At 46.4% G+C, this 25301-nt stretch overlaps 1 protein-coding gene and 1 long non-coding RNA gene across 2 annotated transcripts in view; one reads left to right on the plus strand and one right to left on the minus strand.

Annotated features, from left to right (window-relative positions):
* The window catches only part of LOC140429605 (A disintegrin and metalloproteinase with thrombospondin motifs 19-like), a 789098-nt gene extending 786353 nt beyond the window's left edge, over positions 1-2745 (minus strand). The window contains exons 1-2 of the mRNA XM_072516849.1: positions 2352-2745; positions 1627-2096 (exon numbers count right to left, since the gene is read on the minus strand). Coding sequence (XP_072372950.1) covers positions 1627-2096; positions 2352-2415 — 534 coding nt within the window. The 5' untranslated portion in view covers positions 2416-2745. The remainder of the gene's footprint in view (positions 1-1626; positions 2097-2351) is intronic.
* LOC140429606 (uncharacterized) lies at positions 1646-22685 on the plus strand. Its single transcript, XR_011949136.1, has 3 exons — positions 1646-1800; positions 4447-4517; positions 22460-22685. It is a non-coding gene; the product is annotated as an uncharacterized lncRNA (long non-coding RNA).
* The last annotated feature ends 2616 nt before the right edge of the window (positions 22686-25301 follow it).

Raw genomic sequence — 25301 nt, forward strand, 5'->3', positions numbered from 1 at the left:
AGGTCGTGGAATGCCCTACCTGCTACAGTAGTGAACTCGCCAACATTGAGGGCATTTAAAAGTTTATTGGATAAACATATGGATGATAATGGCATAGTGTAGGTTAGATGGCTTTTGTTTTGGTGCAACATCGTGGGCCGAAGGGCCTGTACTGCGCTGTATTGTTCTATGTTCTATGTTCTATGTTCTAGGTCTAAAAGGAAAAGACAGAATATTTGACAAATCAACAAAGGCAGTCCCACTGAGCTGGACAACGGTGGAGTGGCAGTGGAAGGTGATGTGATTGACCGTGTCACAGGCTGCAAAGAGGATGAGGAAGCACTGTTCATTTCCATGACAGTGTCATTTGTGACTTCAATTGGGCTGTTTCAGTGCTGTGGCAGGGTGAGAAACCTAACTGGAACAGTGGGAACAATAGGCACGGATTTAGGAGGCTCATTCAATAACACAGAGAAAATACAAAATGCATACTGGGAGTTAATGGCTTCCGAATAGGAAACAATTTCTGATGCAGTGTGATAATGAACTCCTGATCCACTGTTTTTGTGCTATGCTGCCATTTAATTTGAGGTCTGCAAGACACTCACTGGTCCTGGATTTGTCACCTGCTCTTCAACAAAGCTGAAGACAATTCACAAAACACATGCACACCTGCATGGAAACATACAATAGAACACACACGGTATTGCAAATTGTATTCAGGTACATTGCCTGCAGGTAGTACCGTCGTGTGAGGTGACTGTTCCAGGAAGTTGAAAATATTTCGAAAACAGGCACAAACCATCAAGTGAGTGAAACAAAATTCAATTGCCAAAGCCGCTATACCGAACATTCTGCCAAGCTTGAGAGGACCTGATTCTGAATAAATGACTTCTAATGAAGTTAATTGTAAACTTCACAATGAATCCCGGTTCACAGATTACGAGAGAAGGTTTTAAAAAAAATCTCATTCCATGATTACGTTTCTGGGATTCACAACAGGATTCCTAGAATCATACAGTATTTGGAAAGCATTATTTTTCCATGCAAAGTCAAAAGAGCGTGTTGGAGCATCCCGTCTGGATTCCGGGAACTCACGACCCGTCACACGTGCGCCTCCTACCGGCTCAGGCGGAAACAACCGCGCCAAACTCAGGATTTTTCCAACCTGGTAGCAAACCCCGATGTTTCGCACGGGCTGTCTTAATAACCACTTATAAATGCTGAAAAAGATTTTTTTAAGTCCAAAAGACACGTTACATTTAAGAATCGAGACGATTAGCATTTGGAAAAAGAAAACTTGAAAGAAAAAAATTCAGGAAAAGCGTTAGTCACTAAATAACTCATTTAAAATAAATGCAAGATGGACAAGAGAGACTGCTGGATAAGGACAGGGAAATAAAATAATGGGCAGGGATGGTGCCGAGGTGGAGTTTTGGAAAAAGGAAGCAGATTCAATTTTATTCATGAAACTCTGACCCAGATTGCAACATTGCTGAGACTAAATAGCAACTGGGTTGCTGCAATTATAACTATTATGTTACTCCTAATTTGAAACATTCAGTCTAATGCATTGCACAATTCAAAGGTGAAAAGCAGCAAGAGGGAGTGAGCAGAAAAGTGACATCTTGACAGTTGTGTCCTTACCAGTCCCCCGCAGGTGCTGAAGGAGGCGAGCGAGCCCCGGTAGTTGTGCACGTAGCCGCTGTAGTAGCAGGCGTGCTCGGCTCGGTACGAGTGCACCGAGGTCTGGTGGCGGCCCCGCCGGTTGTGCACCGTGAAGCTGCCGGAGAGGAAGCGGCTGTCCCGCCTCAGGCTCAGGTACAGCTCTCTGCCAAACGCCGGGATCTTCAGCTGCAGCGCCAGGGGAGAGGGGGACAGAGGCGAAGGGGCGGCCGGCCTGCCGCGGGCGCCACCGGGCTGGCCGGGAGGCTGCAGCTCCCGCGGGTAAAACTCCTGAGACTCGTATTCCTCCACATTGGAGATGGAGCGGACTTCCCGGGACGTGGAACCGGTCTCGGCTCCGGCTCCGGCTCCCAGGCCGGTCTGCAGAGATTTTCCATCCTGCAAAACGGCTGGGAAAACAATCTCGGATTCCTCTCGGAAAGTCTCGAGACCTATGTGAAGGGAGGGAAAAAAAAGTCTAATTAATGGATTTTTAAAAAATAAACAAGGTTAATTACATGTTTTACCTCAAAACACTTAGTGGAAATACCACCGTATTTTAGTATGTCAAGAGATCTGGATTATAACCTAATTTTTCCTCCAAAATGCAATAGTTTGTAGGATGAAACTCTGAGATTTGTGCTAAAAATATCTATATTTTAAAATTCTGTCTGTATATCAAGTATTCTTCAAAAGAGTTACTGTACCTGAAACTAATGCATCCGTGATATGCAGTAGATACAAAATATAGAAAGTGTAGCTCTGGAGCATTCTTGTATTCCCTCAGTGCCCAGTATTAAATATAAAAGTTAATTCTTGCGATATATACAACAAAAAAACCCTCTTTGGTATGAGAATGAAAAGGATGAGGCGTTGGCTGCTTCTAGATTTTCTGTATTTTTTTGGAACTGAAGGAAGGCTGCTCATACAGTAATGTAAACTTGTCTGAAAGCGGCCACTTCTCTCCCTCTCTACCCCTTTCTCTCTCTCCCTCTCACACTCGCTCGCTCTGTCTCTCACATGGTTTGAGTTTCCGAATGAATGAATTCGAGTCCCGCGGAGCCGAGCTCACCACACACACACCCTGCAAGGGCTTCCCCCAAACTGCAACCCAACCCTGATTGGTTACAGTATCTGAGCGCGTGTACTTGTGTGTGTCTTATACATACTTCGATTCCATTTCCTCAAAATATTTTATATATGTAATACATAGTATAAGTGAATTATGTATGTTTGTACTGGATATGTGTTATTGTATGTTTGTACTAGATATGTGTTATTAGACATTGAGATAAAGTGCCCAAGACATATCGACACCAAGTTATTCGCAATGATATGGGCAGAATGTCAACATTTGTCTATCTTTTGTTGTTATAACCTCACAGTGCACAATGACAACAGGAAAAGAACAAAGGAGTATTAACTTGTTTACACTTAATGTCTGGTGGGGAGACAAGGGGGGTGGAAGCTGGAATGGACATAAAGATAATCGTGGCTGCACAAGGGGACATTTTCTCCTGAATATTAACAGATCCAGTTTAAAACATAACAAAATGACCATGCTCCTGTGTCAAGCGCACACAAGGGAATATATTTTGGGTTCCCCGGGCACTCTGGCAGGATGATAGATGTTGTCAAATCTGCTAACTAGGGGCACTGATTCGTGGGCTGCCATTTTAATACAACCCACCAGTGGAACAAATCATAGAATCCGACAGGAGGCCATTCAGCCCATTGAGTCTGCACTGAACCTCCGAAAGAGTACCCTACATAGACCCACTCCCACAACCTTGTAAACTAACCTACACATCTTTGGACACTACGGGGCAATTGCAATTTAGCATGGCCAATCCACCTAACCTGCACACCTTTGGATTGTGGGAGAAACCCAGAGGAGATCCACACAGACATAGGGACAACGTGCAAGCACCACACAGGCAGTCGCCCCAGGTCGAAATTGAACCCGAGATCCTGGTGCTGTGAGGCAGCAGTGCTTACCACTGTGCCACCGTGAGTTCATGGTGGCCACTCATTTTACAACTCACCAGATTTTATGTTGCAGTATAATTTAACTTTAGGAGTGGAATTTTCCAGACCCCAGCCCATGGGTTCGAAGGCAGTAGGTAAAATGTAACAGGTGATATGCCCACTACCTACCCAACTACCACAACCTGTCTCTCATTTTATGGGGGGGCTTTGGAGGACTCAGGAGACCCACCCACCCTTGGGCCTATTGAGGCCCTTAAATGGCTCTTGAGTTTCTTCAATGCAAAGGACCAAAAAGCAAATTGAATCAAATACTGGCTATAAGTAGTGGACAGCAAATAACAATAAGGAGCATAATTTTGCTATTGCTTCGTCCAGAAATTCTTTGAGGGTTGGTGAGAGGCTGCTTAAATTGGGCCTATATTCTCTGGAGTTTAGAAGAATAAGAGTTGATCTAAAGGGCTTGACAGGAGATAGATGCCAAGAGGTTGTTTCCGCTTACTGGGGAATCTAGAACATGGGGACCACTCTCAGGGTAAGGGAATGATCATTTAGGAGTGAGATGAGGAGAAATTCCGCCCCTCAGGTGGTTGTAAATCTTTGATGTTTTCTCCTCCAGGTTCTCTGCTCCATCGTTTAATATATTCAAAGCTGAGCTCGACAGATTTTTGTTCACTCAGGAAATCAAGGGTTAGAGGGAGAATGCGGGAAAGTGGAGTTGAAGTCCAGCATCAGTCACGATTATATTGAATGGTGGAATGCTTGAAAGATTGTGTGGTCTACTCCTGTTACTATCTCTTGTGTTCTTGTTTACAGAGAGAATATGAAATGGAGCAAAGTTTCCTCTTGCCTCCTCCTCGCATCTCTGACCGTGTTAGGAATCCATGGTAAAGCTATTGGAAATATCTTGCTAGGTACCTGTGCCATTCTGGTAGCTCCCATCCCATGGGGGAAACCGTTACAGGCTGAAATATTGGAGTCTTCCTTTCCTGTCTAATGCTTGTTTTATTAATATGTGATAAGCAATTGTTGAAATTGGTCTTTGAATTTGTAAACTGTCAAAGGTGCGAGAAAGAGTTGAAATGAGAGAAATAAGTAATTTGACATACTTCCCTTATGTAAATCAGATTATAATAATTATTGTAGGCCTGGGAGCTTATTATGGGCCTGGCCTTAAAAGTGTCAACACAGCCAAAAAGGTGCAAAACCTGCTGATTATGGGTGCTATTCCACATCTGTGTCTTCACGATGTCCATTGCCAATTGATGTTTGGCGCCTAGCATTGTTTTTGGTGGTGGAAAGGGCTTGGAAATTTTTCTTTTTCTTGCAGAGCCTGTTCAATTTCGCAAATTTCAATAGTTTAGACAGGCTGAAGAGAATTTTTTTTCAAAACAACTTTGCTCCTTTTACAAGCAACAAAGAGGCTCCTGCACCCACAAGAAGGTTGCTGCAACAATCCTCCACCCCCAACTTGGTAGAACTTGTTGCCGGAAGCCCAAAGGTCTGCCACCAATATTCAATGACTCCTAGGTTGGAAGCCTGCATGGGTTTGGGGTACGTTTCTGTTGTTATGGGCCAGGGTTTAGAGAAGACGAACATGCATCATGGAACTCACCTGACCCACACCTTTTACTAGATTGTGGTATGGGGAGCACACGGCCCACTCTACAGGTATGGTACAGCAGAAATTGAAAAGCATTTTCTTAAGCAAAACAATGTTTTTTCTATGAACTCAAGTTAACCTTTTTACAACATATAGTGAACATCTTAGCAACCATCAATTCAAATACAACCCCCAAAGAATACAACACTAAGTAATCCTTACTTCCCTTTCAACATCCATAAGACATAAAAAAAACTCTTAACAGAAGCACATCAGGTTTACATTCACTACTGAGAACAGTTATGAATCTGAATTCACCAAATTATCAAGAGATAGTCTTTACATGTCAGAGAGAACAACATTACGCCTTCTGTGGCTGATTGCAGCTCCAACACTGAAACAAAACCAAAAAAACACAGACACACCCAAGCTTTTTCTCAAATTGAAGCCAAAAGCTGACAGACAACCCAGCTCCACCCACATTCTGACATCACTGCAGTAATAAACACCCATTTCTTAAAGGTACACCCACTACAGTTATTCGATAAAAAACACCAATTTCTGAAAGGTACTCTCACATGACACTGTAGTGGGTACAAGTACAGCCCTGCTTGAGATCCACCGCAATTCAGGGGGAAGCAGCAAAATGTAAATTAATGAATTTGTTTACTTAATCCTGTACACAAATGTTCACATTATGCAGTTAATGTATGGAAGTGTCCCAATTTACCATTGAGAGGAAAGAGGTTACCTTTTCAACTTGACTAATGGAGAATAATCTGATTGAGCAAACCACCTGCCTATTACATAGAACATTACAGCGCAGTACAGGCCCTTTGGCTCTCGATGTTGCGCCGACCTGTGAAACCACTCTAAAGCCCATCTACACTATTCCTTTATCGTCCATATGTCTACCCATTGACCATTTGAATGCCCTTCGTGTTGGCGAGTCCACTACTGTTGCAGGCAGGGCATTCCAGGCCCTTACTACTCTCTGAGTAAAGAACCTACCTCTGACATCTGTCTTATATCTATCTCCCCTCAATTTAAAGCTATGTCCCCTCGTGCTAGACATCACCATCTGAGGAAAAAGGCTCTCACTGTCCACCCTATCCAATCCTCTGATCATCTTGTATGCCTCAATTAAGTCACCTCTTAACCGTCTTCTCTCTAACGAAAACAGCATCAAGTCCCTCAGCCTTTCCTCATAAGATCTTCCCTCCATACCAGGCAACATTCTGGTAAATCTCCTCTGCACCCTTTCCAATGCTTCCACATCCTTCCTATAATGCGGCGACCAGAATTGCACGCAATACTCCAAATGCGGCCGCAACAGAGTTTTGTACAGCTGCAACATGTCCTCATGGCTCCGAAACTCAATCCCTCTACCAATAAAAGCTAAGATGTGGAGATGCCGGCGTTGGACTGGGGTGAGCACAGTACAAAGTCTTACAACACCAGGTTCAAGTCCAACAGGTTTGTTTCGATGTCACTAGCTTTCGGAGCGCTGCTCCTTCCTCAGGTGAATGAAGAGGTCTGTTCCAATAAAAGCTAACACACCGTACGCCTTCTTAACAACCTTCTCAACCTGGGTGGCAACTTTCAGGGATCGATGTGCATGGACACCGAGATGTCTCTGCTCATCCACACTGCCAAGAAACTTACCATTAGCCCAGTACTCTGTCTTCCTGTTATTCCTTCCAAAATGAATCGCCTCACACTTTTCTGCATTAAACTGCATTTGCCACCTCTCAGCCCAGCGCTGCAGCTTATCTATGTCCCTCTGTAACTTGTAACATCCTTCCGCACTGTCCACAACTCCACCGACTTTAGTGTCATCTGCAAATTTACTCACCCGTCCTTCTACCCCCTCCTCCAGGTCATTTATAAAAATGACAAACAGCAGTGGCCCCAAAACAGATCCTTGTGGTACACCACCAGTAACTGGACTCCAGTCTGAACATTTCCCATCAATCACCTCCCTTTGTCTTCTTTCAGCTAGCCAATTTCTGATCCAAACTGCTAAATCACCCTGAATCCCATGTTTCCGTATTTTCTGCAGTAGCCTACCGTGGGGAACTTTATCAAACGCTTTACTGAAATCCATATACACCACATCAACTGCTTTACCCTCATCCACCTGTTTGGTCACCTTCTCAAAGAACTCAATAAGGTTTATGAGGCACGACCTACCCTTCACAAAACCGTGTTGACGATCTTTAATCAAATTATTCCTTTCCAGATGATTATACATCCTATCTCTTACAAACCTTTCCAATATTTTGCCCACAACAGAAGTAAGGCTCACTGGTCTATAGTTACCAGGATTGTCTCTATTCCCCTTCTTGAACAAGGGGACAACATTTGCTATCCATTGTAGATGTACTAGATGTACAGAATCTGATATTCATTCCATTGCTCAGGCTGTTTTTTTTTCAACAGGTAAGCAGTCTGCTTCTGCTAACCAGACACAAAATAAATTATTTTCCTAGCTGCAGCTATCTGAAGTCAATTTTTAATTCATACATACCCTGAGTATATACGTTTGACAGTAAAAGCTGTTGGCATTTCTTCCATTTGATGAAGGATGAAAACCTTGCCTTTGTTATACAACATTTACATGACCTGCCTGGAACCGCAATTTGCCCATTCAGCAGTGACCTCCTTGCACATGTGCAGCTATGTGTGCATGGAGCTTCTTCCTCAGCTGATACATTTAAATTAACCGCAAATAGGCTTAATAGGCACCCATGACTTTCCTTTGAACCTGACTTTACTCTGCATTGTAGATATACTATACACAATGCCAAATCCAAGGCCAAAGTACTGCTCTTCCTGAATGTCTCACAATACTTTGGGCCCTGACTGCAGATTTAGATGGATTCACACTGAAATGTTATTGTTGCTGTAAAATGGATAACATTCGGACCAAACGTCTGGAAGGAACACTCTTCTTTCATTACATTGAAGGTTGTTCCAGTAAAATAAAGCAATTAACCCTGCCAGTTGGTGCCTGTCACTCACTTGCTTGAATAATTATCGCCCCTGTGTTCTTAAATAGCCACCAGATTTGGAAAAGTAGCTGCATCAAGGAACTGCAGAGCTGTGCCAGTAGGATGTCTTTTTAGATTCGTGATAGTGTTCCTGCCTGATCCACTGTCGTTTATCCGTTTTGAAAACACATGGGAATTTCCGAATACTTCAAAAGAAACAGCATTATATTGCTGTTTATAGGGCGTAAACCTGCAAGGAATCATCCAGACTGATCTGAGAACACTAATATAGTCGTAGGGTAGATAAACAGAAAAATGTACTCTCTCACTTGATACATTATAGATTTGATATTAATGTTATCAGAACATCGCATTTTACTTAACACCTTGCATGACTTTAGGTATCATGCGAGTACCTCTAAAGTAGCAGCAAAGGGCATCCTTATGAACAGGCCTTTCATTTTGAGATGATCCAGATGTTCTGCAGCAGATGGGCTTAACCTGGAGATGGACTCATGGCAACTTTCCAGAACAAACAGCTGGTAAGATTTTGTTTCAGGAGCCAAGGCAGAACGCTGGTTGCCCTCCATGGTCTGTCAAATATTCTGGAAAGGAGCATTTTCGTCTATATTTCTTCTGTTGTTCTTCATTTTAGGACAAAATCTGGGCACAACAATAAGTAACCTAACTTCTTACCAGCTGTGGGAAACTTATCTTTCTGATCTACAGAGTTTGAATGTTGCCAAACCTTTTCACTCAAAGACAGCATCGGTAATCATAAGTGGAAGGCCAAACAGCTTTGACAAAATGTCATCCAGACTCGAAACATTCTCTCTCCATGGATGCTATCAGACCAGCATTTTCTCTTTTTGTTACAGAAAAACTGTTCTTGGAGCCTTTATCTGACAGTGCAGCTTGACATGTTTCCTGGGGACCTATCAAGTCGAATTTTATTGAAGCAACGAGTTTGAGAACCATCGAGAGACCTGGCTGCCTCCTTTGGGGAAGGCCTACTGAATTACGAACCAACCAGGCAATTAGCAGTTCTTCCACAGGATTACCAACCCAGGGGCAGTCAGTAAGAGTTAATCAGAGGCTGTAAGCTCTTTTGCTTTGCATCACTACAAGGGAGGTTATGGTGCCTGTGGGAAGACCTACCAGAGGCCCAGGAGCATGGAGTGACCCAAGCCAGAGGCGGGATGCTGGGAAGGGTTTTGTGTGATGGAGCTGCAGGGAGAGGGTGAACCCTCTTTTACCCCAGAAGTCCACAGGTGAACCCATAGATCACAATTCCCCGGCCTCATTGAACTCTTGCTCAAGCGAAACAAGGCCGGTGAATAGCGGGAGAGGCCAAAAACAAAATCTGCGCCAGGCGCCTAACAGTTTGCGATGCAATCAGCCCGCTCCCCGAGGCAAAACCAATTATCAGCACTTAAGCCCCATTTCCATACAATGAACGAGAGCTACCCCGCATCCAACAGCCTCCTGACATTCAGCGGCTTCCCCAGCAAGTGCTCACGCTGGAGCCGATTAGTATTCCTTTTGAAAAACGTAAACCTGGCGGAAGGGCTTTTGTGGGGAGCCTTGGAGGTGAGTAGTCACCTTTGCTCACAGGCCACAAGCCTGGGGGCGCTGGGATTGCCACCCTAGTGCTCGGTGGGGGGTGAGGGAACTTGGCTTGGGGTGGGGGACCCTTCCCAGGGATGGGTTGCCATGGGATCATGGGGGATCATGCCATGATGCTCCGCAGGGGTGGGCTGCCATGGGATCATGGGGGGAGTGGCACTGGGCAGGGGGAGGGTGGTGCAACCAGGGGGAAAACGCTCATGGCACCACCATGCCTACTCCTAGATCGTTTACCCATTCTAGGGGCAACCCTTGTCCCTGTCCGTCTGTCCCACCGACCACCCATGACCCCCATCGACTGCCGAGGTCGCTGGCTTCACGGCTGAAGGCTATTGCTGATAGGAAATTGGCAATCATGGTTAAGTGAGCACTTCACAGATGCCAAGTGGATTTCCATGGGTGGGCAGGCCATGTAGCATGTGGGAGTCATTGCCTAGCATCCCAATCACACCCTAATGCCCGGAAACTGTGCTTGAAATATGCGGAGGCAACAGCACACACGCAACGTCCGAACACCAAAGGGATGGGATTCGTCCAGTGGACATGTCAGGGCCGGAGGGTGGGCGGGTGCCACAGGGAGGGGGGAAGGTCAGGAGCGATGGGGAAAATGTCCGGAGGTCAGCCCGCATTGCAGAAGAATGTGAGCGAGGCATCATGATGGTTGTGCAAATACATGTTTAATGTGTTGTACAATACCGCACTCCTGATGATGCCAACCCCCCCCCCCCCACCCAATTCCCCAACCCCCACCCCTACTCCCCCGGTGCCCTCAGTGATCGTCAAAGTGATTGGTCTTCCTACCACTACGTTTAGGCGTTTTCCCAGGATGCACATCGGAGGTGGAACAGCCAGCTGCCTACCTCGTCCCCTGGCCTTCGATGCCTCTGGTGGGCGTCCTCTGGGGCCGGAAGGTCCCGGCTCACTTGTCGGCATGGCACATGCACAGCTGTGCCGCCCTGTCCCTTGTGTTGATTGAGATGCGCCCCCATCAGAGGGGTGGAACTTGGGGGAGCTGGTGGCCACCGTCACCACTCCATGGGACGGGTCCGGGTTGGCACTCAGCGGCCCCTCCTCTTGCTCAGTGCTCACAGGGCCCTGGGGTTCACCATGGGATAGAGGGGCAGCTGATTCGAGCCCCGGCTATCCCTGCATCATCTGGCTCTGCCAGTGCTGGTGGTTCCCCATGGTCTGCACCATCATGTTGGCACCCTCAGCAATGCTCCTCAGTGACTGGGACATGCTCTGCAGCACCTCATCAGTGTCCTCCTGCGACTGGAACAAGCTCTGCAGCGCCGTGGCCATCCTCATCTGAGAGCGGGACATGTCCCGCAGAACCTCATCAAGGTCAGCCTGGTACTGGGTAACATCCCCCAGCGAATCTGACATTCTGACGAGACCCGTTGCCATGGCCGTCACCGACTGCTCCATGCCTTGGACATGTTCACTCATGGTGCTGACATTGTGCACCAGGCTCTCCACTGCAGCAGGCTCTCCACTGCAGTCGCCACCTTAGCAGTGTTGGTCTCAATGCCACTCGTTATTGGCACTATCTCCTGCGCCCCTAGCCTTTGGGACTCCTCCAATTGGCTATGGATCTGCTGGAGTGATGCTGACATCTCCCTCTGAATGTCCCAGCCGCTCCCCATCGTCTTCATCAGCCCCGGGTAACCCTGTTCCAGAGGCTCAGCATCAGGCTGGGACCCAGCTGGGTCCTGGAATCCAGCAGCTCACCAACTGCTGCCTCACCTGGGGGTTCCTGCCTCCATCTCATATGCATCATTAGAGGTCTGGTGTTTGGGATTGTGCCCCAAAAGCCTGTCCACTAACATGTCCCACCGAGGTGTGTGTATCTGCACTGGTGGAGGGTGGGAATGACATCTGTGCTGCGACAGGTGCATCCTCGGAGCTCTCCTCCTAAGTGTTCTCCTCGGAGTCAGGAGAGGGGACCGCCCAGGATTGGCCGGCGCCGCTGACTGGAGGGAAAATGGACATGTGGTCAGTGGGAGGGACGGGTCAGTCAGTAAGGCAACTCATGTTTGACAGGTCCTCCGGGTAGAGCCCTGAGGTTCCTCACCTGTGTGGCGTCTGACAGCCTCTGCGTGGGTGACCAAACTGTCCTTGGCAATCCCAGTCAACTCCAGGGCATGCTCCTCAAAGGAGGTGAGGATTCTTAAGTCCAGCACCCCTCTGCCAGTCTGGGCCTTCTCCCGACAATTATGGGAGAGCTTTTCCTGAGGAGACTCAAAGAAGGCATCGTTAGCCACATGTGTGGTTCACAGTGGTGGTGGGTGGGGGGGGGGGGGGGGGTGAAGAAATGGTTGGAGGCTGTCAAAGGGGCAGGGTGTGGAGGAAGGGTTGGGGGTTGCATGGGGAGTTGGGGGGTGGATGTTCCCTTGGGGGGGCGGGGGGAGGGCATTGGTGTCTACTCACTCGCGCTGCCCGGTGTAGGTCGTAGACGTTCTTACGGCAATGAAGGCCAATCCTCCAGGTCACATTTCCCAGCTGACAGCTGCCGCCACTTCATCCCAGGAAGCACTGGCTGCCTTGTGGCTGAGTCTCGGGGACATTCAGGGGAACAGGACATCTCTCCTTGCCTCCACCACGTCGAGGAGCCTCCCCAGGTCAGCATCCCCGGATCTTGGGGCCAGTCCCCTCAGCACCATTAATGCGAGTTGGCTGAGCAAGAGCAGTTTAAGTGTTGCTCGACCTTGTTTTTTTGAATAGATTTAGAGTACCCAATTCATTTTTTCCTATTAAGGGGCAATTTAGCGTGGCCAATCCACCTACCCTGCACATCTTTGGGTTGTGGGGGCGAAACCCATGCAAACACGGGGAGAATGTGCAAACTCCACACGGACAGTGACCCAGAGCCGGGATTGAACCTGGGACCTCGGCGCTGTGAGGCAGCAGGGCTAACCCACTGCGCCACCGTGCTGCCCTCGTTGCTTGACCTTGTTAGCGGGGAGCCGGCGATTCCGGTCCCAGCGAATCAGCTGGCGAGCCTTCATTTGTTATGAGTAGCCCATGAGACCTTGTTAAGTAGACCAATTAACGTTGAATTGGATTGCTGGGCTGAGCGTCGGGAAGCACACGGCAACTCCCTCTCGCTACCACACTTTAAAATATTTCTGGATAATTACACCCATACACTTTTGCCTGTTGTGCTCCCCATGTAGCAAAAGGCCCACCAGCCACTGGTTCAATACCAGTAGTGGCAGGATGAAGCCCTTAAGTGAGCATTCATTGCCCACTTAAGGGCCTCAATTGTTAGCAGGAGTGGGGAGTATGAAAGCGATTCTTGGGCCCTCCTCCCACGGACTTGATCAAGGAGGTGGCAGGGTCATCATATCACACCTCCCACAAATAATGGTTTCTTTCCAATGAAGTTGGTACTCTTGGGAAATGATTCAGCAACCCCGTTGCACGCGGTGCAGATTCGGGCGCTAGGGGTGCATCGAAGTCGGGATCTGTGCTTGGCACCGGACAGGTCACGAGTCGCCCTGCTCGCTCCACCCGGAGCGATCTGGATTTTGCCCTTACTGGGCGAGATCCAGATCAGCATATTTAAATGGAGGGCTGAAGGGCATGTTCCTGTGATGTAATTTTCTTTGTTCTTTGTTCTTTGTACAGTGCCCGTGCGAGGTTGGCACAGCCAGGCACCGGGCCCGGGGGGGGTCTTGCCAATTGAGGGGCGTTCCCAGCTGCCTCTTCTTGTTTTGTGGTGTGAAGGGGGCATCAATAAAGCTGGGGGCCTGAAAGGGTGGGGGAGGAGATCGGGTCTGCCAATCAAAATGGCAGCCCAATCTGCGAACAGTCATTTGCGGCCTTGGCGGGGATAAACACCCCGAGGCCAAAAAATAATGGCAAAGTGCCATTGAATAACGGGGTAATTCTCGGCTCTGCAGCCGCCAAGAAACATCCTGCCAAAAGCAGACTTCAACCACTTTTTTTTAAAACAGCTACTCTAAAAGTATATGTTACTAACTAAAAAGGGATTGGTTTTTAGTCCCAAATAAATTTCTTCAACCCTTTTAAATGAAGTTTCCAGCTCAATTTTATTTTAAAATATTGTCCTGGTTTGATTTCATTTGATTTATTGTCACGTGTACTGAGGTACAGTGAAAAGCATTATTCTGCGTACAGTCCAGACAGATCATTCCATACGTGAAAATCATAGGACATGCATAAATACACAATATAAATACATGGACACAGGCATCAGGAGAGCACACAGAGTGCAGTACTACTGAGTAGAGAAGATGTGTGAAGAGATCAATTCAGTCGATAGGAAGGTAATTCAGGAGTCTGGTAACAGCAGGGAAGAAGCTGTTTTTGAACCTGTTCGTGCGTGTTCTCAGATTTGTGTATCTCCTGCCCGATGGAAGAAGTGGAAAAGAGAATAAACTGGGTGGGTTTGTTAATATCATCACAGGATACTAAATGCCTCATGATGTGATTCATGGTGTCATTTAGTCCAAAGATGTGCAGGTTAGGTGGATTGGCCATGCTAAATTGCCCCTTCGTGTCCAAAGTTTACGGGGATAGCGCAGGGGAGAGGGCCTAGGTATGGTGTTCTTTCGGAGGGTCGGTGCAGTCTCGATGGGCCAAATGGTCTCTTTCTGCACTGTAGGGATTCTATGATTGTATATGAGAGCCCTGCAAAAATGCAAATCCTAAATCCATTATACGTAACTGCATTCTGAAGCTTGCTCTTTTTGAACCAATGGTGACATGCAATATTAAAGAAGAAATACATTCTGTGGAATGTACTTTTTTACTTAGCTTACTCTTCCTCCACTTCTCTTTCAAAGTATGCAAACAACAATATTGAATAATTTGTATTAAATATTTTAACTTCTGCAAGCTGTCCTTCAGTGATCACTCGCTAACGAGTATGATTGTCCAACTAAAAAACTCCCGTGTTACAGGTCGTGGGCATTGTGGGTTCATGTGTGAGCCCGATCCTCGAGCTGCACATTCGACTGCACACTTGACAGGTGTTTCTGGGAGATGGGTTTGTCCTTGGACTCTAGACCGTGGGTATTCTTTTCTCAGACTCCTATTCCGGGCCTCCTATTGCCACAGGGTGCCCCCAAAGAATTGTGTCCATTAAATCAGGATGTTCCTCTCAGTAGGTCTCTTCTGAGCAAGGATCTCCCAGACATTGACACAAATGTTGTGTTTCCTGAGGGATGCCTTCAGGGTGTCTTTGAAGAGCATCCTTTGTCCTCCTCTTATTTGGGAGTCTTCCTTGAGCTGGGTGAAGAAGATTTGCTTAGGCAGTTGGGACTCCGACATCCTAATCACATGGCTGACCCAGCAGAGTTAATTTAGGATGATCATGGCATCGATCCTGGTGCTCTTGGCTCCTTCAAAGACACTGATGTTGGTATGCCTGTCCTCTCAGCTGATGTGGAGAATCTGTCTCAGACAGCATTGATGGTACCTCGCCAGGGCCTTGAGGTGGCACCTGTACATAGTCCAAGTTTCTAAGCCCATGGAAGAGATGGGAGGACAACTGTCTTGTACACGAGGATCTTGGTGTCACAGTCGTCAAAGACTCTCTCTCATCCTTAGGCATTTAAGTAGGTACTTGTGGATTGGATACGATGTTGGATCGCCGCTTCAATGCCAGCTTTAGGTCAGAGGTGACAAAGGGTCATCTGGACTCGAAACGTTAGCTTTTTTCTCTCCCTGCAGATGCTGCCAGACCTGCTAAGATTTTCCAGCATTTTCTCTTTGGTTAGGTGAGAGGTGATTCCCCAGATAGGTGAAATGTTCCACATTTGGTAAGGTTTCTCCGTTGGTCTTGATGGAGGGAAAGACTGGGTCTTGCCCTGGGACGGGTTGCTAAAGGACTTTAGTCTTCTTGAGGTTGAGAATGATTCTTCAGTATACTTCTGCAAAGGTGTCAAGCATGGCTTGGAGATTCCCGCTAGCTGTCTTCTCCCAGACTCTGAAAATATCCTTCCGGAATGCCAGTTTGGCTTCCGATCTAATCATGGAACAGTGGATATGATTTTCATTGCTCGCTAACTTCAATGGAAATGCCAGGAGCAGCAACATCAACCACTCTACATGGCCTTTAACGATCTGACCAAGACTTTTGACTCAGTCAATGGAAGGCCCTGTCAAAGGCCGGCGGTCCAGAGAAATTCATTATCATCCTTCGACTACTCCAGGACAAGATGTCAGCGATAGTCCTCGCCGACGGAACTAAGACAGAAACCTTCAAGGTCAAGATTGGAGTCAAGCAGGGATAAGTCATCACCCCCACCCTTTTCTCCATCTTCATTGTCACCATCCTTCTCATTGTCAAGAATAAGTTTCCTAATGGATTGGACATCATCTACAGGATGGACAGAAAACCTTTCAAGCTCAACCGGTTGAAATCCAAGAAGAAAACAACACTGACATCGTTCGTGGAATTTCAGTATGCAGATGATATTGCAGATGAAACTCTCTCAGAAGAGAATCTCCAAGCCATGCTTGACACCTTTGCGGACACCTTTGCATACTGAAGAATCGTTCCTCTTCAACTAAAATAACATACAGAATGATATGGGTTGTGTTCTCTGAAGACGGAGAGGATAAGGAGTGATGTGATTGGTGGGATTAAAATAATATGACGAAAGAAGGTAACTAAATAGAGATTCCAGAACCGGGAACACAAAAGCCCCCAGAATTCATGGATAAGTACATCCCGGCATAATTGCCACCAGCCATATTGAGCAGCTGAATTGGTGCAAATGATACATGATTAGTGGGGCAGAAGTTGTGTGTGTGAACTGTGAAATATGCACAACATGGTGTTCATACATTACTCTGATATTTATTTCCCTCATCATCCTTGAATTGGAGTGATTCACAACTCGTTTATCTTAAATTCTATCGTCCGCCGTTCCAAATTCACCATCCCCATCCCTTTAGCTGCAAAGGTTGATTCCCCATCAGCACAGTCATTTCCTTGTTCATCTTAAACACCAGAAGATCACCCCACAGCCCCTTTGTGTCTAGCAAGGTTCTACATCTAGCAACTCAGCTCAAGATTAGAAAGCATCACTCACAGAGGCTGTCAAGGAGCACTGAAACATTTGGATGGGTGTCCGATAGAGAGTGTAAAAGATTGTGTTAAGGCCAGTATAGTTGCTGAACATGCATCCTCCAGTATAGTTGCTGAACATGCATACTTCTTATAGTTTAATTTCATACACAAAAATATTTCATTTGTGCTGTATTTGAACAGAAGTGCACAAGCAGTATAAGTGCTCATAGTACACAGAATGCAAACAGTGCCTCCATTGTATTTGTCAGGCTGTACCCAGAATCTAAACTTATAAGCACTGGCACTTCGCAAAACCTGCCATATGTGAGCCAGAAGACTAGTGCACAAAACAGCACCCCAACCCAGCCAAATTATGACTACTGAAAGATCTGTAATGATGCAATTATAACTTCACTGAAATCCATCTGCTAGTGGGAACTGTGAACTTATAGTCCAGTGCACTGTAATCAGATTCACACAGGCAGTCAGTTCAGTCTACATAAATAAATGAATGAATGTCTGAATGGGCTTTTCTTCCACAAAAATGTATGTGGATTAAAATATATGATTGACCACATACCATTAAAAGCATGTGGAACATTGCCTACTGTGTACATATGTTGCCAGCTCCTGTGCCTTGACTATTTTTTGTTCACTTCATTCTGGCAGGCTTCTGTACAGAATACCACAATCAACTAATTCTGAAAACTTCTGTAATACCTGATGCAAGTTAAATTTGCTTATTCTATGACAAGTGGAAAACTAAAAACATAAATAAAGTATAGAGTGATGGATATAATGGGACAAGTCTGTACATTTTTAAAGTGGAAGGTCTATACATTGACCACAACGTAAGCTGGTTATAGCGATTGGTTACGACTGACAAGAAAGCAAGAGTTTGCATTTATATAGCCTTTTCACACCATTAGGGAGTCCCAATGTGCATAACAGCCAATGGTGGACATTCAAAGACTAGCCACCGTTGTAGTGTGGGAACCGCAGCAGCGAATATATGCACAGCAAGATTCCACAACAGGCAATTTGATAATGACCAGACATTTCTCAGTGATGTCGGTTGAGGGATAAATATTGGCCATGGTATGAGATTTCATACCTGAAAATAATTTTTTAACTGTTGACATGTTTCAAGATTTTTAAAGTATTTTATATTATGGAGAGAGAGGGTTGGCAATAATGCCCCTTCTAAATGATCCATTTCTGTTTTCTCTGTTGTACGCAGCCTGTTTATTTCAATACAAGGTACATTAATTTTTTTTGCATGTGGCTGTACATGCGCCGTACCTTGCAGGATGACAGCACCCTGCACAAAGCCTTCATGCCTTCACTCTGCACAGGCACACATGCATTCAGCTTCAAGAGAATTTTGCTTGCTACCTCTTGGGCAATTGTCTTCGAGTCTTCAGAAATTAAGTTCCAAGACACTTCAGAAGTCAAACTCAGGAGAAAAATCAAAGGGGTATTAAAGCAATTTTTGTTTTGTTTTTCTTTGAAAACTTGTATTTATTTGTTATGTAAATATCGGAGATGATTAAAAAAAGGTCATTTCAAAATAGCGCTAAACCAAAGGGCCACATGCTCCATTTATGCAGAGGATGGTTTTAGATCTAAGAACCCTGAACTATTTTGAGCAAGAATCATGCAGTCTGGGTAGGGGAGTTAATTTGGGACAGAACATGTTACTTTCAGTTTCCTGCCCTTCCCATCCATGCGGATCCAATGTAATTTCCTGTGATAAGAGATTGAATCCATGTCCTGCCATTCCCTCATTTAAGGCAGTTAGAAGCAGTCCTGGTGGGATAATTCTGAAAGTCCTGCCTGTTCCACCTAGCACACGGTAATGTACAGCATACCTGCATGAAATAGGTACATTTGATGTACAAAAGCTACAACTGGAATCAACAGTGCTTTTTCTGTGGGTAGGGGGACTTTAGTGTGGGTGAGCACATGGATGGGAGTGACGGGTTGTCAGTTTTAACATTTTTGGTAGAGACAGATTGTTCAAATCCCTTGTCAGATTGTTGAGATTCTCCGGGCTTATGTCCGCTGAGTTTTGGAGCCTGTGAGGACTCTGCCAAAGACTGCCCCCCAACCTGCACCTGTGCAGGGAAGACTCGGCCATTGGGGCACAAGGGAGCATGCTGGGGACTTACTGTGGGTGGGGAGAGGGGTGGGCAATGGTTGTCAAGGGGAAGTGCTTTAAGCAGAATCCCCTTTCACCAATATCGTTCCCATGGCCCAGCCAGACTTTCCTGCTAGAAATGAGCTGGAGAATGTTGCAGGTCAGTTAGGCGATGGACAGACAAGTTAGGGTGTCATTCATCTTATTTAATGTGCAAACCATTAGTGAAGGCACTGTGATTGGCATGTTTGATGATCCATACCAATGGCCACTTTTTCCATAGATGAACAAATGTGTAAATGCCTGCACCATCATGCCACTCAAGCTTGAGGCGGACTCCTCAATCTCTGCAAGAATGTGCAGTGTGGTTGGAAATATTGCCAGTGCACCACACATCCTCTTTTGCTATTCCAGATGTAGTCTATTGGTGAACAGGCCTCGAGCTACAGCATCTGCAGAGCTTGGAGCATCCGGTGCCCTCGGCCCAGGAATCTGTTCCTGTCTCCATCATCTACTGTTATTCACTTGTGATGTGTGAGTCACCAGGCACAAACCTAAATATCTGCCTTCCTAGTTCCACCTCAGTATGACTACCTTATTTGGTTCATGGTCTGCATAAGTCTTGCTATGGTACAATCTCAAAGGAAATCTTCTCTGAGAAGTTGCTGTTACCTGTGACCTGGATCATCTCCTGAAGGTTCCATGAAGCCCAGTGGGAAATAAAAAAAGTGAATGGGTTCTGTCAAAATAAGTATCTTTAAACTTATGATTATGCACATCATCATATTTTACCTGGTGTTGACAACATGAGTGAGGTTTATAAGAGGTTCGGTGGGGACTTGGGGTCTTAGCTGGTGAGGACGTATAATGAGGCAAGGGAGAGGGGGGAGCTGCCCCCCCCCCCAACCCCCCCCACCCCCACCCCCCCCCAACCCCCCCCCCCCCCCCACACACACACACACACGCACTATTGCAGGCATCTATTTCCCTCCTCATCTGCTAACAACCCCACATCCAGCCTCCATGGTGGGCGTTGGACACCCCCCTCCGGTCCACTTGCAAATGCAATCCAGATTAGGAATCTGCCCCAGCACCCGAGTAATAAACACCACATCGTCCCAGTTTGGGGCATAAACATTTACCAAAACGACCGGCATCCCTTCCAACTTCCCACTCACCATTACGAACCCCCCCCCCCCCCGCCCCCCGCCCGAATCTGTCACAATGTTCCCCATCTCGAACGCCACCCACTTGTTCAGCCCATTTAACCCTCTCACATTCCACATGACCAACCTGGTGGGGGGAGGTGGGGCACCCGGCCCCTGCCAATCAACCATATCCCTTTTTAGGCCAGCCCCCAGCCCGTGTCATGCGACCCTCCAGACCCACCCTCGGATGCCCACCACCATCGTTCCCTTTCCAACTGCGCCACAGCAGCCCCACCTTTGTCAGCAGCCCCCTCCCCCTCCCCCAAACAAAACACCAACCCTATCCCCCACGTTTAGCATTCATAAATATGTTTAAAATGCAAATAAAGTGAAATGAAGATTTTTTTATTTTTCTTTAAACTTTGGTTTGTAATAAAGCTGTAAATTCCATGAATAGGGTACCTTACTGTATAAAGTGAGTTTGGAGTCACAGAAAGTGAAAGAAAGTTTTTTTTCAACTTTGGTTTGCCATGAGGATGTTATTCCATTTAAGGAACTATAACAAAAGAAGAAGAAGAAATAAAAGTACAGCACAAGAACAGGCCCTTCGGCCCTCCAAGCCCGTGCCGACCATGCTCCCCGACTAAACTACAATCTTCTACACTTCCTGGGTCCGTATCCCTCTATTCCCATCCTATTCATGTATTTGTCAAGATGCCCCTTAAATGTCACTCTTGTCCCTGCTTCCACCACCTCCTCCGGCAGCGAGTTCCAGGCACCCAATACCCTCTGTGTAAAAAACTTGACTCGTACATCTACTCTAAACCTTGTCCCTCGCGCCTTAAACCTATGCCCCCTATTAATTGACCCCTCGACCCTGGGGAAAAGCCTCTGACTTTCCATGACTACAATGGATAGAATGGGTTTGGAATGCATGTAATCTATGGCGTTCACTCGCTAACGAGTATGATTGTCCATCTAAGATACTCCGTGTAACTGGTCACACGTTCTGTTGGTGCTTGCGTGGCTGATGAGCCCGATCCTCGAGCTGTATCTTCAATGACTCACTTGGCAGGAGTTTCCAAAAGCTGGAATCTGTCCTTGGACTCTCGGTTGTGGGTATTCCTTTCTCAGATTCCTTTGCCGGACCTCCTCTTGCTGTCGAGTTTTCTTGAGGATTTATGTCCCTTCAATCAGGAGATTCCTCCAAGTAGGCCACTTCTGAACAAGGGTCTCCCAGGCATTGCCATCTTTGTTCCATTTCTTGAGGTAAGCCTTCAAGGTGTCTTTGAAGAGCTTTGTTTGTCCTCCTCTTATGCGGAATCATTCCTTGAGCTGGGTGAAGATGATTTGCTTTGGCAGTGGGACTCTGACATCCTAAGTATATGGGCGGTCCAGTGGAGGTGGTTTTGGATGACCATTGCCTCGATACTGGTACTATTGGCTTTTCCAAGGACACTAATGTTAGCACACCTGTCCTGCCAGCTGATTCAGAGCTAAAGTGAATTTGGATTTTGCAATGTATTTTAAGCTCAATTGTTTATGAGTCTCCCTGATGTAGAATTCATCCTTACAAGCCTCAGTAATTACTTCAAATACTTTAGCAAAGTTGAATGCTTCAGTTAACGTATATAAGCTTCCCGTAAGCAAATGTGAACTACCTCTTTGACAGGTATTGCAGAATCCAGTGCAGATTCAAAATCTGTAGTCATGCTTCACCTCTTTTGGGGCATCATACTTATAGCTTGGCTTCTTAAAATCCTTGAAGTTCATTTGAGGCTTCGACATAGGTGCAGGGATCATGAGAGAATAGTAATACTACATCTCTGCCTGGCAAGGAAGCAAGTCAATTACCCATCCCTAAGAGTGCACAGGCAAAGGACATTCCCAAATGATGTCAGAGGGGATGTGTGCCAGGAGACTGCACTTCAGCAGCTGCTGCTTTCGGACTTCGAGCTTATAAACTTAACAATTGATATGTCAAAACTCTCTTAAGTCTCCTCATCTCACTCCCACCCTCTCTCCCCTTCCCCCCCTACCTTTTACAAATAGACAGAACTGTTGTGTTTATGTGGAAAAATATATTTTATTGACCATTGTGTTTGAGTGAGAAAATATATTTTATTGCAAGGAATTTGTAAAAACTTGAGGTTGCTATTATACAAAATCTCATTGTTCAGCTGATAAAGTTAAACGTTAAGTTAAGTGTTAACTGGTTTCAAAGTTTTGTATTAATGAAATTATTTATTTATTTTTTACATTTTTCCAATTAAGGGGCTCGTTATTGGGGCCAATTCACCTACCCGTCACATCTTTCAGTTGTTGGGGTGAGACCCACGCAGACAGGGGGAGAATGTGCAAATTCCACACCGACCAGTGACCCAGGGCCAGGATCGAACCCGGGTCCTCAGCGCCGGAAGGCAGAGTGCTAACCATTGCACCACTGTGCCGCTCCATAAAATTCTTTTTGTTAATAAATGTTTTCCAATAAACTTTATAAGATTCTACAGTTGTCTTACTGAAACATAAAAACACATCATTTAATTATGAGATAATTATAAATGAATAAGATAATTAAAGTAAATAAGGCAGATACATAATAACACGGGTAACACAGGCACACTGGTTAGCACTGCTGCCTCACATCACTAGAGACCAGTGTTCAATTCAGATCATGGGTGTGGTGTCAGCACATTCTCCCTGTGTTTGTATGGGTTTGCTAGAACCATGAAATAGAACCATAGAATTCCTACAGTGCAGAAGGAGGCCATTCAGCCCATCGGGTCTGCACCGACCCTCTGATAAGCAGCCTCCCTCGGCCCACTCCTCTGCCCTATCCTCAGAACATAATCTGTACATCCCTGGACATTAAGGGGCAATTTAGCATTGCCAATCCACCAAACCTGCACATCTTTGGACTGTGGGAAGAAACCAGAGTACCCAATGGAAACCCATGCAGACATGGGAGAACATGCAAACTCCATACAGATAGTCACCCAACACCATAATTGAACCCGGATCCCTGGCGCTAACCACTGTGCCACTGCGACGACGCTGTTTCCTCCGGGTGCTTCGGTTTCCTCCCATGCTCAGGATATATCTGTTACCCCTGAACTCCTTAAGACTTCCCCTCTCCCCAAACAACATCCAAAGTAAATAAATCTATGAATCAAGTCCAGATTATAATTATCGTAAAGGGTTGACGTTCAAGTTTAGGAAATGTCTTTTCCTGGTCCAGCAAAGGTATTTAAACTTCCTTTATGAAGGTTTCTTCACTGCCTTCGCTCTAAGACTTAGAGGCTGTTAGATTTAAAACTGGCCCTCTCAGCTGTTCGATGTAAACTGGCCTCCCTTGCTTCTGAGGGTGCTGGCAATTGTACCATTGTTCCCTTTGATTCTGCATTTTGTTATTTGGCTGTCTGCCTCTCTCACATTCCTTGACTCTAGGAGTGGGATTCTCTGTCTGTTCACAGCCGCAGGATTCTCTAGTCCCACTACAGTGAATGGAAGATTTGACTAAGCACCAAATCCTCCATCTTTGCTAGCAGCAGTAGCGAGGTGGACTCGCAACAGACAATCATGATCTAGAAATTAGCGTGTATATCTCACTGATCTCCCAATCATCTAGACAAGCGGTTTCGACAATAGGCAACTCACACCAGATTCTACCCATGATGCCTGCTAATCTCATTACTGGGAAAGACCCATCACATCCAGACTTTTGTACACTGGCTACTGCTGTTGCTCGGCAGATCTTTACCTGTTGCTGGGCAGATTACATCTTATTGTCTCGTGTTAAATTCATGTTGGTGCTGTTACCAGGCAAATCCATGACACAATGACGTCCAGTTTCCCATGCTTAACCAGTTGCACCCCACCGACCCCTCCCCAAATCCCAGCATATTGCAAACTTAAAATCCTGTCAACAATCTGTTTGGATTCTCAGCAGTTTGGTCTGGAGACTCTTAAGCACTGTGGAGGATTCTGCACTTATCAACCCAGCTAACCCTCCCAAAAGTTTATTCGTCCTAACAAGGCCAATAGAGGTGAATTGCATGAAATAATGGGAGATAATTTAGAATTTGTGAGATAATGGAAAATGGATGACATTGGATCAGCCACATCTCTCATACCCTCATTCACATTATACAGCTTCATTGAAATTATCCTCGTATTACCTTGGTTATGTGGGTCAGGCATGGTAATTGAACACAATGAGCGGTGGGATTCTCTGGCTGTTCACGGCAGTGATTGTGCACCAAATTCTCCGTCCTCACTAGCAGTGGGTGTGGGGCGGACTCACAACAGAGAACCCCGGCACAGATGTACTAAATTTCTCCAAATTTCATGTCTGTTTGATACAGGCAGATGTTTTATATGCTGTACTGCGTGCTGCCTATACCTATCTACCTTGTCTCAGAGGAAAATGCAACCCATGATTACATGTGACTTTGTAACTTACTGACATGAATCTACAGCTAGAATAATTTCAATGTATGTGCTGGCATCATGGGCCACTTTGTGGAGGTCTGCCAGGCCCGCGCTGTGGCCGCGGTCTCCAGCGACTCTGGACCACCGCGGCAACCCCCACTTCAGGCCCCGACTAGCCAGCGCTCACCGCCACCCCCCTATCCTAGGGCCACGTGCGACCCATGGGCGCGGCCATCTTGCCCCCCGGACACCACGCTGGATGGGTGGGCGCAGCCATTTTGTCCATCACCGCCGCCATCTTGTTCATGCCCGGTCACCATGTGCGTCCCATGGGTGACGCCATCTTGGATGGGGCCCCAGGCCCCCAGCACGGCCGACTACACACTGCCCGAACAGAACTCGCAACTGCTTCATCTGGCCTCGGTGGCACTGGACCAAAGTCGACCCTGGACACTCGCAACAGCTACAACGACGGTCTTCATCGACGGCCACGAGACGTCTTGCCTGATTGACTCTGGGAGCACGGAAAGCTTTGTTCACCCCGGCACGGTAAGGTGCTGTTCACATATAACCCACCCTGTAAAGCAAAGGATCTCCCTGGCCTCCGGGTCACACTTGGTGAAGATAAAGGGGTTCTGCCTAGCGAACCTCACTGTCCAAGGCAGGAAATTCAACAATTTCTGCC

This window comes from Scyliorhinus torazame, chromosome 9, assembly GCF_047496885.1.
Source record: "Scyliorhinus torazame isolate Kashiwa2021f chromosome 9, sScyTor2.1, whole genome shotgun sequence".
Lineage (NCBI taxonomy): Eukaryota > Metazoa > Chordata > Chondrichthyes > Carcharhiniformes > Scyliorhinidae > Scyliorhinus > Scyliorhinus torazame.